The 16,902-nt window shown below is 42.9% G+C and overlaps 1 protein-coding gene across 1 annotated transcript in view; it reads right to left on the reverse strand.

Moving 5' to 3' along the window:
• Ptprr (protein tyrosine phosphatase receptor type R) overlaps positions 1–16,902 on the reverse strand; it is a 110,135-nt gene that overhangs the window by 13,252 nt on the left and 79,981 nt on the right. The window contains exons 9-11 of the mRNA XM_052165746.1: positions 8,549–8,659; positions 6,916–7,073; positions 3,704–3,817 (exon numbers count right to left, since the gene is read on the reverse strand). Of these exons, the coding sequence (XP_052021706.1) occupies positions 3,704–3,817; positions 6,916–7,073; positions 8,549–8,659 (383 nt within the window). The remainder of the gene's footprint in view (positions 1–3,703; positions 3,818–6,915; positions 7,074–8,548; positions 8,660–16,902) is intronic.

Genomic DNA, 16,902 nt, shown 5'->3' on the forward strand with positions numbered 1-16,902 from the left:
AAAATTAAACTGTGATCTCAGCAATAAAATAGCCAAGGGGATATAGCTCAGTAGTAAAATGCTTGCCTAGCAAACCTGAGTCCTTGGGCTCCGGTCTCCAGTAAAATGGCTGTAAGCATGTATGCAGGCATGCACACATGCACACAGGCACACATGCATGCAAGCATGCACTGTAAGACTTCTAGAAAGGCCTGTGGATCTTTAGTATTATCTCTTACACAAAAAGGATTTAGTAATCCAAGGACTGTCATCCCTTCTCTCATCCCTGATCAAATTATAAAATTATCAAGTCCTTCCCCACCACCAAACATCAGAAGAATAGTTTGAATTTCTTAAACTTCTTTCCTTCTTGTTCTGGTATTCTCTGAGGGAGTTTTGTGTGGTTAAGTCAGTGTGGGTGAATGTGTCAACAGTTTCAAATGGGTGTCTGCTGAGGAACTCTTCAGACCTTTATAGCTTCTTATTCAGAACTGCTTTTAAATCCTTTTCTTCCCCTTTCCCTTCTCCCTCCCTCCTTCCTCCCCTTCCCTCCTTTTTTATTCCTTCCTTTCCTTTCCTTTCCTTTCCTTTCCTTTCCTTTCCTTTCCTTTCCTTTCCTTTCCTCTCCTTTCCTTTTCTTTTCTTTCTTTCTCTCTGTCTCTGTCTCTGTCTCTCTTCTCTGAAATGAGGCTTTTCTTATGTAGTCCAGTCTGTCCTCAAATTCACTGTGCAGATGAGGGTGACTTTGAACTCCAGTCACGCCTGACACGACCTTCCACACACTGGGATTACACTATGCCTGGCTTAATGGATTATTTTTTCTTGAAAGAAAAAAAGGAAAGAAAAGAAAAAAGAAAAAAGGAAAAGAAGAGAAGAGCTTAAGGAATGTGCTCCTGCCACCCACCACGCTTCCAAGTTTATTTTGTGAGCTAGATGAGTCATGTGCTTTGAAGACCATGGTGGAGATATCCTGATGAGATAAATTTCTGCCTGCTGAATAACACATTCTGGAATGTCTGAGAGATCCTGAGTAGAAGGCTAAGATGGCCAGGGAGATCATGAAGGAAGGACAGAGGCTGAAGACATATTAAAGAAAGATGCAGCGTAAGAGAACAGAGATGATGTTTGTATTTTTAAAGACTGTATTTCTTTTGTTTTCTTTTGTCCTACCTTTCTTTCTTTTGCCCCCTTCCTTTGCCCCTTCCCCTTTCCTTCTCTTTTCTCTTCAGTCCTGTCCTGTCCTCCCTCCCTTCCTCCTTCCCTCCCTTTCTTCCCTCTCTTTCTTTGTCTTTCTCCCCTCTCCGTTTTTGGAGACATGTTCTCACTGTAAAAAAAAAAAAAAAAATCCAGGCTAACTTCAAACTGGGAATCCTCCTGCATCAGCTTCTGTGCTGTTGGGTGTGTGCCAACACATCTGGCTTAGCCTTCTTTTTAGAGGCCTGAGTCCAAGCCAGGTAAGACCTTTAGCAGCAGTCAGCTAGCACACAGACTCTGAAAGGTAAGCTCCCCCCCCCCCCCCCCCGAAACCACTGAACCTTTACAGCAAAAGGTGAGGGATGGGGAAGAAAAGGAGGCAAAAGCAGCTGAGGGGAGGAGGATGGATTCTGTTCTGCTTTTACAGCTTTTGGGGACCCCCTGAGAGTGTCTGTGCAAGTGAGGAGATCCAAGACCAGGCTTCCACACAGGGGTCTTAGGAAATCAGTTAAACCTATTTGACATGCATATCAAATCCAAGGACAAACTTCGGATCAGCAGGGGATATGTTTTCAAGAGTCTAGCAAGAATCCAAAATTCTAGCCCCATGCATGGGAAGACCTTGGCGCTGAGAGGAGGCCGAGGCCAAATTTTCTGGCCATTCGCTTTAGGATGGAAGGAGCAGATAGAGGAGGCATTAGATAGGATTTTATTTAAAAAAATGTATTGTGATTCCTTTCCAAACTGGAGAGTAATTCAGTGGGGAATGGGACTGGGAAAGAGAGACTAAAGTGGGTGGGGTGGGGGATGGGGAGGGGAAGCTCAGCAGTGATAGGAGTCAGAAGGAGGAGCAGGCCTAGCAGGCCTGGGTGTGTCCTCAGTAGCTGTTTGAAATGGTGCCTGGCTGGTGTTGGGCGCCACCTTAGCTGAGGGTCGGTTTCCCTCAATGCTCTTCAGTCAGTGTTCACAGAATTCTGGAACAAGAGCAGGAAAGTAACCCTTGACCTTCTATGACTATTGGCTATGGGTTGGGGGAGCACAGGAACTTGGAGTCTGTGATGGTTTGTATGTGGTTGGCCCAGGGTGTGGCCCTGTTGGAGTAGGTGTGTCACTGTGGGTGTGGGCTTTAAGACCCTCATCCTAGCTTCCTGGAAGCCAGTCTTCTCCTAGCAGCCTTCAGAGGAAGATGTAGAACTCTCAGCTCCTCCTGTGCCATGCCTGTTTAGATGCTGCCATGTTCCCACCTTGATGATAATGGAGTGAACCTCTGACATGTTAGCCAGCCCCAATTAAATGTTGCTTTGGTCATGGTGTCTGTTCACAGCAGGGAAACCCTAACTGAGACAGGGTCCTATACTGGGACTCACTTATAAATGTATGAACTAGTAGAGATTCGAGTCAACATGGCAAGAGTTCTGGGCTTACCCGGCACTTCTTTAACCTCTGAGTTCGGACCCAAGAGGTGAAAATAGGCCTCTAAATCTGAAGAGAACCAATTAGATCCTCTTAAAATTTTTGTTTTTAAATTGCATTTATTTATTCTGCACAGGCGTATCTGTTGGGGAGCACACTGAGGCACATGTGTAGAGATCAGAGGACAACTTGTAGGAAGGAGTAGGTTCTCTCATTCTACCACGTGGGTCCTGGGGATTGAACTCAGGGCCTCTAAGAATGACTATAAATACACAGGTTTACTTTTAGGGAGGACTAGGTCAGGTCCTGGGGCTGAAGTTGGAGGGATTCAGCTCCGCCCTTCTTTGTTCTTACTTCCTAGTGCTTACTTCTGACTCAGGGCACCTGGCTTATGTCTTTGCTTCTTTCTCTCTATCAACTCTCAGAGGGAGGTCAGAAGGCTTCGTTCATCATCATAAGGCTGTGTTTGCATGTTGAATATCCGGACCAACCCTAGATGTCTGATTACTAAGCATTAGCTGTTTGGATGAAAGGAGAGAGCCCCGTGCTTCTTCTGGGCAGAGCACTAGCGTGTCCAGAGGGGGCTTGCTGCTTACCCTCCCCCACGCCATTCTTAAGAGGCGTCTACTTTTGATCTCTGTCACTGCCCCAACTCTCCATTCACCACTCAGGCTTGGCTGTGGGGCAAGAAGTTTCTCCTCTGTGTTGTTTTCAAGCTTAGCATCGATCATCACAAGGCTAATAATCATCCTGCTCAGACACATTGGATGGCTGCTGCATTGTTAAAAAATGAAAACAAAGTGGTGGGATGTGGGAAAAAGAACCTGGAATTCTTGTAGGAAACTGTATATTGGCTGCTTGGGAATTACAAGTAAGATTAACATGGTATCCAGTAATACTCCAAAGAACTGAAAACGGAGTCTAAAATAAATACCATCATTGTTAATAATAGATAAAATATGGAACCAATACATAATGCATGTTCTTTAGTATGGGGATCTAGGACCATAGAGCAGTCGTGTTTATGAAGAGATCTTGATTAGATGAAGTTGTGGTGGACAGCCCTGCTCAGACACATGACCTCTACGATGCCACACACACAACCTTCTCCTCGTACCTGTCTATCCGAAGCTGGCAGACAATACTTAGTGCGTCTACAACTCCTTCTTCTTTCAACTGCTGACAGCCAATGGACGTAGCAATGAAACAGCCGGTTCTCCCAATCCCTGCACTGAATGGGAAAGAAAAGAAATGAGAAGACCAAGAAAAACAGTGAAGTAAGCATCATTCTCCTAAATGAAACTTTGAAACTACGAAGACTAATAACAACAGTGATAAAACCGGTATGAATTGAGTAGCCTATTGAGTAGTAACCTTGCTGGGATAAAAATAGATTTTTTTCATTCAATTATAAGTAGTAGAATGAGCGTGGCAGAAGAAGGTGAGGGGTTGAGAGAATGGTGAGCAGATATTACAATTGTTCTGGAAAGTTCTAGAAAGAATACGGCGAGAAATGGGCAGTTGAAAGGAAATATTTAGACACATTACAATTGTGATGAATTGGGAAAACAAACAGAAAGTCCTAGTCCTAAAGGATAAAAAAGATGGTGTTGTCCCAGGAGCAAGAGGGAATTCTGGGAAGGGGGCCGACTGAGGGGTGCAGTTAGATGCTGAAGCCTGGGAAGTAACTGAAGATTTGTTTATATTTAGGAGATAGGATGGAACTAGAGGAACATATTTTGTCATTGACATCGAGATGATAACCGAACAGAAATAGTGTGTGTCTTGGAGAACTTACGCGTTTACCCGCCTTAGATATTAAATCTATAGTAAGTGTATAGAATCAACTTACCACCCTCCATTTTTGATCACCATCCTTATGTAAAATTTCTCTCAACTCTGTATCTAAAGTCTCTGAATTTCGCCTAGGTAGAACTTTTGATGGCACGGTACATCATGTGTTCCATCTATGTAAATATATGTATCTTTCTGTCCATGGCGTTACCCATCAGCTACAAGGCTTTCTAGCCTAGGAAACGTGAAGTCATTTTTCACGTCTGCACCTCTTCCATCCCTACCATCCCATCTGTCATTTCTTTCTTCTATTTTCTAGCTCAGCTGAGCCTTTGGGATGGATGCTTTCCTTTCTGTGTTCGCATCCTCGGTGTGTCTCGTGATCATGGGGTATCATGACGCTTTCCAGCTCTCGGAACTCTTCTAGGATCGGTTCATGGTACAGATCCTTGGTTCGTGGCTCCAAACTAAGGCTGTCATTTACTCTTTACTCAACCACGGTTGCTGCCTCCCATTGGTTAAGCACAACCTCCATCCTGCTCATCTTGCTACTTGTGACCTAGGAAATCTTAACGTAACAACCATTAAACATTGCCTCTTTTAGTGTTTTCTTTTTTGTTCCTACCATATGTGCTACTGTCCTTATTTAGTGAATCATAATTATTTCACATATTTAGTATGTTTTTCTTTGGATGAATGTAACCAAAAAAAATTATAAGTAATGGGTCTGTTTTAAAAACTTCAAATCTCTGAAGAGATAGAATTTGGACCATGTCCTAGGAAGGGCAGGTACTTTGTCTACCATGAATGAGAAATTAGATCCCTGGCGAAACAATGATCTGGGGAAAGAACTGATGCAAACAGAATGTGTGACTTGGGACAGGCAATAGATTAGCTGCCGTGGAGAAGAAGGTTCTTTGAATAGAAAAGCAGGAAACAGCACCAGGCAGGGGAACTAAGATCATACCCACGAGGCTAAGGAGTATGAAGGACATCCTGTGTACTTTTAAGAACATTTAAAAGAAACTGATGGGAACTTTCCAGAAAGAATCTCACATTATGCATTCAAACTTGCTCATCAGTGCCAAGGAATTCAGTCACCTCTGTACCACATCCACAGAGCCAAGGCTGAGCCCTGCTGCTCCAGGTGATGTGACTCCATCCACCAGTTTTGAACTCCGACTGTATGCCATTCAAACATTTTCAAACCTATCATCTCAGAACAGCACATAGGCTAGGCCAGCATGGCCCGAGGGAGAAGGGTATATGTGTCCAATTAGTCAACTACTTCTAAACTACACGGATGAGGTCATAAGGGTCTGGACTAGGGTGGGCGGACAGGAAGTGTGATTACGGGAGAAGCTTTGAAGGGAAAGCCAATGTGCTAACTGATTAGATACTGTGAGAAGAGCTGTAAGAAGGGCCAAAGATAACTGTCAACATTGGATGTAGAGTGGGGGGGAACAAAGGAGGCCTCATTCCTAGAAGCAGTAATCAGAGGGGCCTTGATTTTATAGGGGAAATGCCTCTTTCAGCTTACATATCCTTATGGCTTAATGACTTTGGATGGGAGATAGCTCTATCCCTAACTATGCCCCTCTAGTTGTTTCCTCTTTAGCTCCAAGGGTTTAGGATAAAGTCTGATGCTGGAAAGTAGGCTTGAAAAAATGTCTTTTTTTTTTTAAATGAAAACTTTCAATTAATCCACAAAGTTTCAATATAGAAAGAGAGCAAGATAAATCTAAAATCACATATTTTATCAAGCCCTTTCTTAGGATACTTGGAAAGTTAAACATCAACGTCTATTATTTTGGAAAAATATGGGTTACTCCGCCCGTCCTGGAAATGCATGTAAATGACCTGCTTTGGTCACGTGCAAAGGAAAGCAGGGGAAAGGCCAGTTATGGGAGGTAAACTTCAAGCTAGGCACTAGGAAGAGAATCCTGTGGACTGCCACTGCTGTCCTCATCACCCTGTGTGTGTGCTGTCTTCCTTAAAATAAAGTGACCACTCGTCCATTCCCTACCTCAGATAGTAACTTCTTGTTCTCATGAGCTGTATCTGAAGATGGTTAACTGTGCTACCAAATCAGCCATCATAATACATGCTGGCAAGAAAATCCAGGTAGTCTCCACCACCATCACCACCACCACCACCACCACCACCACCACCATCACCACCACCATCACCACCCCACCACTACCACCCCCCACCAATAACCTATCAACAATTAAAGCTCTCTGCAGCTCTTTGCATGTATGTGACCAAGGAGAGAGAAATGAACAAAAACAAGTTTCAAGTCAGATGATAGGGTAAGATCTCCTGCTCACTCCGACATTTATTTAGAACTTGAAATCCGATTGCTGTCTGCTCTTAACTCATTTCTGTAACTATCATTTTGATTAAGTCCTAGCATATGATTATATTTTGAATGAATACATCATTTACTACTAAGTTACATTCCTGGAAGCTAAGTCCCCCTTCTGTCTGTTCTGTAATTAAGGAGCAGATAGGAGGGTCAGTTCTGTGCCTTACCTGCAGTGGACAACCACAGGCCCGCGGCCTTCAGAGGCCAGTCTGTCTTCTTCTACGTCCAGCATGAGCTGCAGGAGGGGCTGGGCACTGTCTGGAGTCTTGTGATCCGGCCATGAAGTGTACCAGTAATGCTTCACATGTTGGGTGTGACTTCCTTGCTGAAAATAGCAACAATCACCAAATTACTTATTCACTTGTGGAACTAAAAGGCACCTACGCTACAGCTACAGCACCAAGGGCCTTCTCTGGTTTTCTTTTTGCCGACAGCTAACTTCTAGGTAGGAAAAAAAATCTAGACACTTTTCAAAAATATCCTCTCACCTTGAGAAAGCTGTACTCTGAGTAACCTGGCCTGACCGGGAAGCTGAGTGTCCTCCCTTTAAGAATTCAGGTTTGTTATCTGTATCCATCATAAAGATTACAGATCACATACATACTATACACTGAGTGTATGTTTATAATACATTTTAGTCGCTGAAAACATTGCTGTTGCTTGGGACAGGGTCTCACTATATAGCCCTGGCTGGTCTGGAACTCACTATGTGAGACCAGGATGACCTCACACTCACAGAGATCCTTCTGCCTCTGCCTCCTGAGTGGTGGGATTAGAGGCATGTGCCGCCATGCACTCACTGCTTAGGAGGTGGAAATATAACCAGAAAGAAAGGGATAGATCGAGTTTCCTGTTCTCTAAGTCTTGACAGATGATGTATAAACATATCAGCAAACATATGAAGGTTTGCTTGATGCCCAATCAGAATAGTTCTATGCTTAGCTCAAATGATCTAACACTGCGGATCCCTGGCAGCAGTGGAGCTATGTGCAATCCCTGGTGAGGTTATGCTGTGAGCAGAGGCTCACACGCATGTGTCATCCTAATGCCGACAGCCCAGGCAGGAGGCTTATGTCTGATCAGACATGCGTTTAGAAGTAGATTTCTGAAAAGCCTTCCTCTGCCACACTTTTGAATTGAAAACCTTCCTTGGGTCTGTCGTTATTGTTTTCTTCATGATGCTTCTATCCCAGGAGTAGGCTGCTGATAGGACCAAGGTCCTTAGGTTATTCTTTAAAAGTGAAATCAATCCCATGGCAACGCTGGTTAGCACTTGCCGCCCCGTGAGTTAAGTAAGGTCACATTCCTGAGACTGAAGCCAGTTTAGGAACGGCCCTGTGAATGAATGAGTGACTCTAACTCCAAGTTTTTTAAGATCCCATGAGCACCGCAGGCTCATCTTGCTATGCACAGCCATATGTCAGCGCAGACTTTCTCTTCAATGGACCTCAGGCCTCGCTTAAAGCTGCTTAGACCATAACGACATTAGCCGAAAGGTCCCAGTAAGGTCTCCTGCATCAGCCTTTAGTCAAGGCCCTTCCATAGGCTAAGCCAGAAATGTTCTCTAAGGAAAAGAAGTTTAACCCCCAATGTCCTCCAAAATGATCCTCCATAATGTCCACTTACATTAATCCAATTACTTCACAGGCGAATAGTGTCAGATAACAAGAAACATCGATAGCTTGTCTTTGCTCTCAGTATTATCTAGCTTGTATAACTTGAGTCTGTTAGGACTTAAGAAAGAAGAAATGTAACCCTGTCCTCACGTACTACGAAGACAGCAACAGCTCATGATCTTACCTTCAAGACGAGGTTGCGGATGGTGTAGTTATCACATTCATTCACACCGATGACCAGAACCTCAACCTTGCCGTAAATCCCTCTCTTTTCTGGCCAGTAGAGCACACATTTCTGGGGGAAGGGGAAGAACAGCAAAACTTTGTAGCTCTCTTCAAATGTATCCATGTTTTTCATTTAATTAAAGTAATTCAAAAATCAGTTTTATTATTCTGTAAAGACTAGAAGATGAGGTGAACCATATGATGTGTAGACCAGACCGTAATAAAGTTTGTGTTTTACAAGTGTTGGTCACACTTTACTAGCAACCCTGGTACCAATCATAGCGACAGGCAAAATTTCCCCAGACTCTAATGAGAATTTAAGAATTTTTAACCTCAATAACTAACAGGTATAAGAGATGTTTTCTCCCATGGTGGCTGAGCCAAGCACCGGATCCTGCTTCATCAAACCAACACGTCTAACGGGAATTTTTGTAATGTATTAGATGCCCGCATAATGAAAATCCCTGGGCACGCAAGGCAGGCACGGTGACTGTTAATATTGGCAAAGCATTATGTTTCACTGGGTCTGGCGATGTTCCTCACCTGTGAGACTTGCTGACATTAATGTGGAACACAATTGTGACTGACATGTCTTGATAATGGATTCTCCGTGAAGGATGTAATAGGATCAATAACAACGATATTGGAAACGGAAGGATATAACACGGTGGTTAAAGTGTAGACTTTGGACTCTGAGGACCTAGATACACATTTTAGTTCTACTATAAGCAGGACACTCTAGACATTCTCTAGACACAGTTTCCTCATAACCTCACACATGCTAAGTACTTAGGACAAAGCCTGGCATACAGTAAGCACTTAAAACATGACGTTGTTACTATGTTTCGATTCATTATTACACTTTGCTTATTTTGCGTTGTGTGTGTATGTATGTGTAGGCATACCAATGCCATGGCTTGTGTGCGGATGTCAGAGGACAGCTTGTTGGAGTCAGTTCTCTCCGTCCACTGTGTGGGGCCAGGGAATTTAACCTAGGGTATCGGGGTGGGAGCAACCCTCTATCAACTCACTCACCAGCTGTTGTTGTTATGCTTTGTGAAAATGATGTCTTATTTGTGTGCATGTGTGAACTCACAGAAGTGTGGCTGCCAGCGGAGCCCAGAGGAGGGCATCAGATGCTCTCGAGCTTGAGTTATAGGCGTGTCACCTAGTGTGGGTGCTGGGCTCTGGTCCTCTGGAAGAACAGCAGGCGCCTTTAACCACTGAGCCATCTCCCTAGTCCTCTTGTTCCTATATCTTAATGCTCCTGAGTGACAATTCCCAGAACATAGACACATTTATGCAGAAATTCTTTCACACATTGCCATCATTTTGGGTCTTATATACCTCAGATACTTGATTCTTCACATGTATGGCAAAGCTGTATGGACATTCAAAGAAAGCTAGATACATATACATTTAAAATTCCAGAAAAATGTACATAGGTTCGCAGAATTAAAGGGAAGGCATACACTATGTGTCTTAGTCAGGGTTTCTATTCCTGCACAGACATCATGACCGAGAAGGAAGTTGGGGAGGAAAGGGTTTATTCAGCTTACACTTCCACACTGCTGTTCATCACCAAAGGAAGTCAGGACTGGAACTCAAGCAGGTCAGGAAGTAGGAGCTGATGCAGAGGCCATGGAGGGATGTTCCTTACTGGCTTGCTTCCCCTAGCTTGCTCAGCCTGCCTTCTTATAGAACCCAAGACTACCAGCCCAGGGATGGCACCACCCACAAGTGGCTTCCCCCCTTGATCACTAATTGAGAAAATGCCCCACAGCTGGATCTCATGGAGACATTTCCTCACCTGAAGCTCCTTTTTCTGTGATAACTCCAGCCTGTGTCAAGTTGACACACAAAACCAGACAGTACATACACTATGTGAGACACACACCTCCAGGGTCTTATCGTGCCAGTGACACGCGAGTGCCAGGAAGAAAATCTGCCATCTGGTGCAGTAGCCTCTTTCACCCATTCTAAAGAACTCCTAAGTCACAGTTTTATCCTTTGAAGTGAAGTGAAGATCATATCAGCTTTATTTACATCCACCCAGACTGATCTCATGTTAATATTAAAAGTATGTGTGTGTGTGTGTGTGTGTGTGTGTGTGTGTGTGTGTCTGGCAGGAGAGCTTGGCTTGCTTAATTGGTGGCCTGAACTTGATGCTTTGATCCTGTAGGTGGCAGCAGAGGACCCACTCCACAAAGTTATCATCTACCCGACCTCCCTACCATATAAATAAATAAAATTTAAAAAATTAAAAATTTAAAGACAGTGAGTTGTTTCACTCTTTATGTGTTGGCCAATATCTGACAGTGTGTGTGTGTGTGTGTGTGTGTGTGTGTGTGTGTGTGCAAGCTTATGCATCTACACGCAGAGGATATCCAATGTCCTGAACTATTACTGCCTAGCTCATTCTCTTGAGTCACTGAATCTGTAGGCAATCCTCCAGGTAACAGCTCTGGGATTGCAGGAGCACACCACAGTGCCAGGCTTTTTCGTATTCAAACTCACCTCCTTATGCCTGACCGGCAAGATCTAGTGTGTAGCCTCCTGCTACTTTCTGTCATCATACTAATTGATTTGACTGACTTCTCTCAGTGGCACCTTGTTGGTTTTCTAAACTCTTGTGAATCCTAGGATAGATATACTTCTTCCCGGGGAATCCAGGAAGACTGACAGAATCTTGGCAAGAGTTGACCAACGAAAGAGTTCTATTGTAGCTCGGTGGTCTAACATACACGCCCCATGGTCCATGACCAGCCCCGGGCAGGAGTGGCCTTTTTAAAGGGAGGTGACTCTCAAAATGAATAGGGGGATCTGCCTGGCAGGAGCTTGGCATGTGCACCCCGATTCGAGCTGCATACATCTTGAACACAGAAGCAGGGTTCTCTTCTGTTTTAAGCTTCCTTGGCCTTCTTGGTGTTTTCCTTGATTTTTTACCAGAAAAGCAGTTGGCAGGCAGCTCCCAGCAGCCCATGCGGTGTGGCTTGCTCATCAAACACCCCTTAATTAGCATCCCATCTCCTCTCTAAACTACAATAGCTTATTTTTACACTCTGAGCCCCACACCCCGTTGCTTTGGAGGAAAATAGAAATAGAGATCAGATAAGTGCAGATGCTTTTGAATATCAGCTGAGGACTGGGGAGGGGCTGTAAATGCAGTTGTTTCAAGGAGCCCAAGTTCATGTTTAAATTATTGTCCCGGACCGGATTTTTGGGCCTATTTATTGTTGTGGAAACTAGACATGAAAGAAGCAGAGAGAGCTGTCTTACAGCTAGTTTTAGGAAAGCTCACTAATGGTGGGTGATTCAGAGTAGCCTGCTGTCGAGGCAAATACAGCCCCGAATCACCACCATTGTCCTACCAAATGGGTTCACCCTTTCAATAAAATTATCTATTAATCCCAAGAATCCATAATTTGGAGGAGAAAAGGGGTTTTAAGGGGACCATCTGTGTCTTATATAAACAAGTAATTATCAGACGGAAAGCATCGCAGACATTAATTGATACTAAATAAGTAGTTTATAGAAAATTGGAACACAAGGGGAGCCATAGCTAGGAATTTGATTACCAAATAGCGTGCTCAATACAGTATTACAGACTTTTCTGTATGCTCTTCCACTTATAAACCAAGATTGGGAATTTTGATAATGTGGATATAATTTTATAACCTGGAACATTTCAGAATGGCACTCAAAACCAACCAGCCAACACACACACACACACACACACACACACACAAACAAACAAACAAACAAATGGAGGTCCCATTTTTAAAAAGGGAACTAATTTTATATGTGTGTATTTATGTCTGTGGCCACACCTGGATGCATCTACATAGGTGAGTGAAAACCAGAGAACAACCAAGTGTGTTGATACCCTGAGAAGTTAGCGATTTTGTGTAGCTGTGCTGGGGTCCAGAAAATGATCCAAGGGTTGAATTGATAGCTTCAGAGCCAGGTCTCTCAGACTTCCTGCCCCTGCCTCTCAGAGCCCCAGAAAACCACACAGGGTTCCCTCTGAAGTGTTCTTATCTGAATGAGGGAAGTTCTTCCAGACCCTCCCTAAAGTCTCAAAAGGAAGATTCACCAGTGGAAAGAAAACAAGAGTTGATACCACACCCAGAGCCCTGATGATCTTTTGTTATCTGTTCTGGCCTATTTATGTCTCCTAAAAACAATTTCTCAGGATAGCCATGATGGCCTACTCTGGCACTCCCTGTAACCATGGGCTTTTTCCACCTGTGACCCAATTCCTGAAAAATAACTCAGAGGCTATATTTTATTAATAAATGACTAGGCCATAAGCAAAGCTTATTCCCTGACTAACTCACTATAATAAACACATTTATACTATTCTATGTCTGTCACATAGCTAGTTGCCTACCTCTCCTCAGTTTCGTAAGTCTGATTTCCTCCAAGCCCAGGTGGTGAAATTTCCAGAGCGACTCTTTCCCAGAGTTCCTCTCTCTCTGCCGGATGTCCCACCTTCTGATCCTGTCTCAGCTTATTGGCTATCTAATTTTTATTGACAGGTGATGCTTCCACACAGTACACAAGAGATTATTCCTACAACTCCCAGTACTCAGAAGGCCAAGGGAAGGAGTTTGTGAATCTGAGGCTAGCCTGGGCTACTTAGGGGTATCCTGACCCAAAAAACTAAAGCACATGAACAAACAAAACAAAACAAGTAGAAGAGGTAACCAAAACAAGAACCTTTCCCTGTAACAAATTTCTCTAACAGGGCCCGTCCCCCCCCTCCCCCACCCCCATGCCCCCATCATCCTATCACAGGAAAACCATATGTAACTTTTCTAATCTTCTTGGTTTCAAAACTCCATATCATTTATTAGGTAATTTTATGTCCATGAATAATATCTTGATGAACATTAGCTAGTTAGCGATGTAGACAAAAATCTGGGCAACTTAAACATCTATTAATAACTAAGCCGGGCAGTGGTGGCACACGCCTGTAATCCCAGCACTCTGGGAGGCAGAGGCAGGTGGATTTCTGAGTTCAAGGCCAGCCTGGTCTACAGAGTGAGTTCCAGGTCAGGCAGGGCTATACAGGGAAACCCTGTCTCTAAAAAAGCCAAATCCAAAAACAAAACAAAAAACACCTAAATAACTGCTTGAGTTTTGATATATCCACACACTGGGGTTTTAGTAGTTATTAAAAGTAATGTTTTGGTGAATTACAGCAAAGAGGATGTTCATGATGTTGAGAGCATAATACACGGTGAGATACAGACACTCCTTCTCTTTTTGTCAGTTCTTTTTGTCTTCCCATGTCTTCTCTTAGCATGCTTCCCATTTTTTTCTCTCTTGCCCACAGAGAGCTCTAAGACCTTTCATTCTGAGTACCACCCAAAAGTTTCTGGTACTCCCCAAACTTCATACTTGAACTGCAAAGCTCATTTTCTTCCTGCCCTTCCTTCCTCCCTCCCTCCCTTCCCTCCTTCCCTCCTTTCCTTCCTTCCTAGGTCCTGCATCCCCATGTCCTACACAGTCTTAGCAAGCACTCCCACACTGAGCTACATCTACACTCTCCGTCTCCTGCCTATTTTGATCCTTCGATTACAGTTTTATTCTCTAGGAACATGATAATTCATGTTAAAAGAATGTGAATACTGTTTTCAATATGATTTTATTACACAAGGAAATCTCTTCATGTCGAGATTCATTTTAAAAAATAAAAGAACTCACAACTGCCTGCAGCTGGGCTGGGTCTCTTTCTTTCTTTTCTTTTCTTTTTTTTTTAAGAACTTATTTTTCAGTTCTAGTTTTTTATTTTTATTTTTTGTTTATTCCCACTTTGTAAAAAAATGACAAGATTATTGGGATTACTAAAGAGAAGATGGTGATCACGCACTTCTGTGTTTATTAGAAAGTAAACAGTTATAAACATATAAGCGTGGGAACTCCTAAAGATACGTCCGCCTCTGCATTCTTTGGAGGAAATGAGTTTTGTCTATTTTAAACAATGACACCAAACACAATTGAGAGCTGGCTAGTGTTCAGTAACCAGCATCTTCCTGGTGGCGTGAACCTACACATATTCCTCTAAAGCAGACTTCTCAGTGTCATTTTGATCGGTAGAACATTAGCTTTTCCTATATGAGGTTACACGTGTCTCCTTGAGGAGCCTGGCCTTGAAGGATTTTTATTTTAATTCAACGATAAAGGAATGGTTAAAAACATGCCTTGCATTTTTGGGATTATGACTGCCTACAGGAAATAAACAAGTAGCAGATTACACAGCAAAAATATAACAAGTTCGATTTGCGTGCCCCTGGGAGTGTATCTCAAATATTAAAAAAAGGATAAGAGATTGAATGAACGGTAAAAACATCATCAACAAGAAAAAAAACCCGATAAAGTAATCTCCATGTTGAATTTTGCAGCCAAACAGAAAAACAAAATCCTCAACAACAATTCAGTGTGGGAATTATTTTTTGAAAGGTATCCTAGCTTCCCCCAGATCCACACAGTTCTCCTGGGGGCACAGGGAACTCTGAGAATGGTACCAAGAAATTAAACTTGAAAAGAAGTTCTCTCTTGCAGATGCAGGGTTCAGAGAGAGCCTGTGCACCCCCAGGGGAGGAACCCCGCAGCACTCTGACACACAGATCTGAGGCTGGGCAGTTCTGGGAGATGACAGCCATGGTTTTGGGTTAATGCAGGGCAGCCACTCACTGGGGTTTTGACACAGTCCCAACTGCTCATGGTAGGTTTTTCTACAATGCTTAAAAATGCTCTCCCTTAGAGGTGAAAAGGAGGAGGGATGGGGTGGGGGGGCTCGTTGATGGGGGGGCAGGAAGGGGGACAGCATTTGAAATGTAAATAAATAAAATAATAATAAAAAATGCTCTCTATCAGGTTTTACTTCCTGCCCTAAAAATTCTGGATTAGGCAGGCACTAGGGAACTTGGAGCAAGGTAGGAGTTGGGTAGATATGATCAGTATATAGTGTACAAACGTATGGAACATTCAAAGATTAAAAGGAACAAATTTCAGCACATTTCTGATCTCCCTCCCTCTCTTTCTCTTTTTCTCTTTCCTTTCTTCCTTCTGTCCTTTCTTTCCTTCCTTCCTTCTTTCCTTTACTTCCTTTCTTTCTTTCCTTCCTTCCTTCCCTCTTTCCTTTATTTCCTTTCTCTTTTCTCTTTCTCTCTTTCTTTCTCTCTTTCTTTCTCTCTTTCTTTCTTTCTTCCTTCCTTCCTTCCTTCCTTCCTTCCTTCCTTCCTTCCTTCCTTCCTTCCTTCCTTCCTTTCTTTCTTTCTTTCTTTCTTTCTTTCTTTCTTTCTTTCTTTCTTTCTTTCTTTCTTTCTTTCTTTCTTTCTTTCTTTCTTTCTTTCTTTCTTTCTTTCTTTCTTTCTTTCTTTCTTTCTTTCTTTCTTTCTTTCTTTCTTTCTTTCTTTCTTTCTTTCTTTTCTTGTTTGACCAGATAGGGTTTCTCTGTGTATCCTTAATTGTCCAAACCAGGCTGGCCTCAAACTCAGAGATCCACTTGCCTCTACCTCCCAAATGCTGGGATTACACGCATGCACCGCCTCATTTCTGATCCTTTTCAAGGCTGAACAAACAATAAATCACAGGAGTTGAAAATTAAAATGCCCAAATGAACACAAATCATAACCTAGCCTAGAGCTACTACAAAGTCAGGTAATTTTCAGGAGACACTCCTCCTGTGCATGTGCCTTCCCAACATTATTTCTTAATGATTGTACATGATTTATAGTAGGCATTATTTTCTCTTAAAAAATATATATAATTCAAAAATACTCATATTCACAAATAGTAACATGCTAACTTCCTTTGTTTGGTTTTGTAAATATTTGTTTTTATTTACGTGTTTTGGTGTATCTATCCACACGCGTGTGCCCAAGGTCAGAAGAGAGTGCCTGATCCCTGGAACTGGAGGAACAGGCAGTAGGGAGCTACCCACTCGTGGGTGATGGGAACCTAACTCTTGCCCTCTGAAAGATGAGTTAGCACTTTAACCACTGAGCAGTCTCTCCAGCCCCCTCATATGCTTGATTTTATATGGCTTTATTTCCATTGTTAATTATTTTTGAGGCAGGATCTCACTCCGCAGCCCAGGACGGCCTTCAATGTAATCTTCTGGTTTTGGCATCCGTGGTGCTAAAATCACAGGGGTGAGCAACCGTGTCTATCTGGCTTTTTATTTCAGTCGAAGCAATAGAATTCATAAGGATATGGATGTGTTCTAAGACATCAGTTATATCATGAGAATTATTTATACATTTGTAATCTCTATGACTAGGTCCTGTTCTCTCACGATTG

Source organism: Apodemus sylvaticus, chromosome 20 (assembly GCF_947179515.1).
Source record: "Apodemus sylvaticus chromosome 20, mApoSyl1.1, whole genome shotgun sequence".
NCBI lineage: Eukaryota > Metazoa > Chordata > Mammalia > Rodentia > Muridae > Apodemus > Apodemus sylvaticus.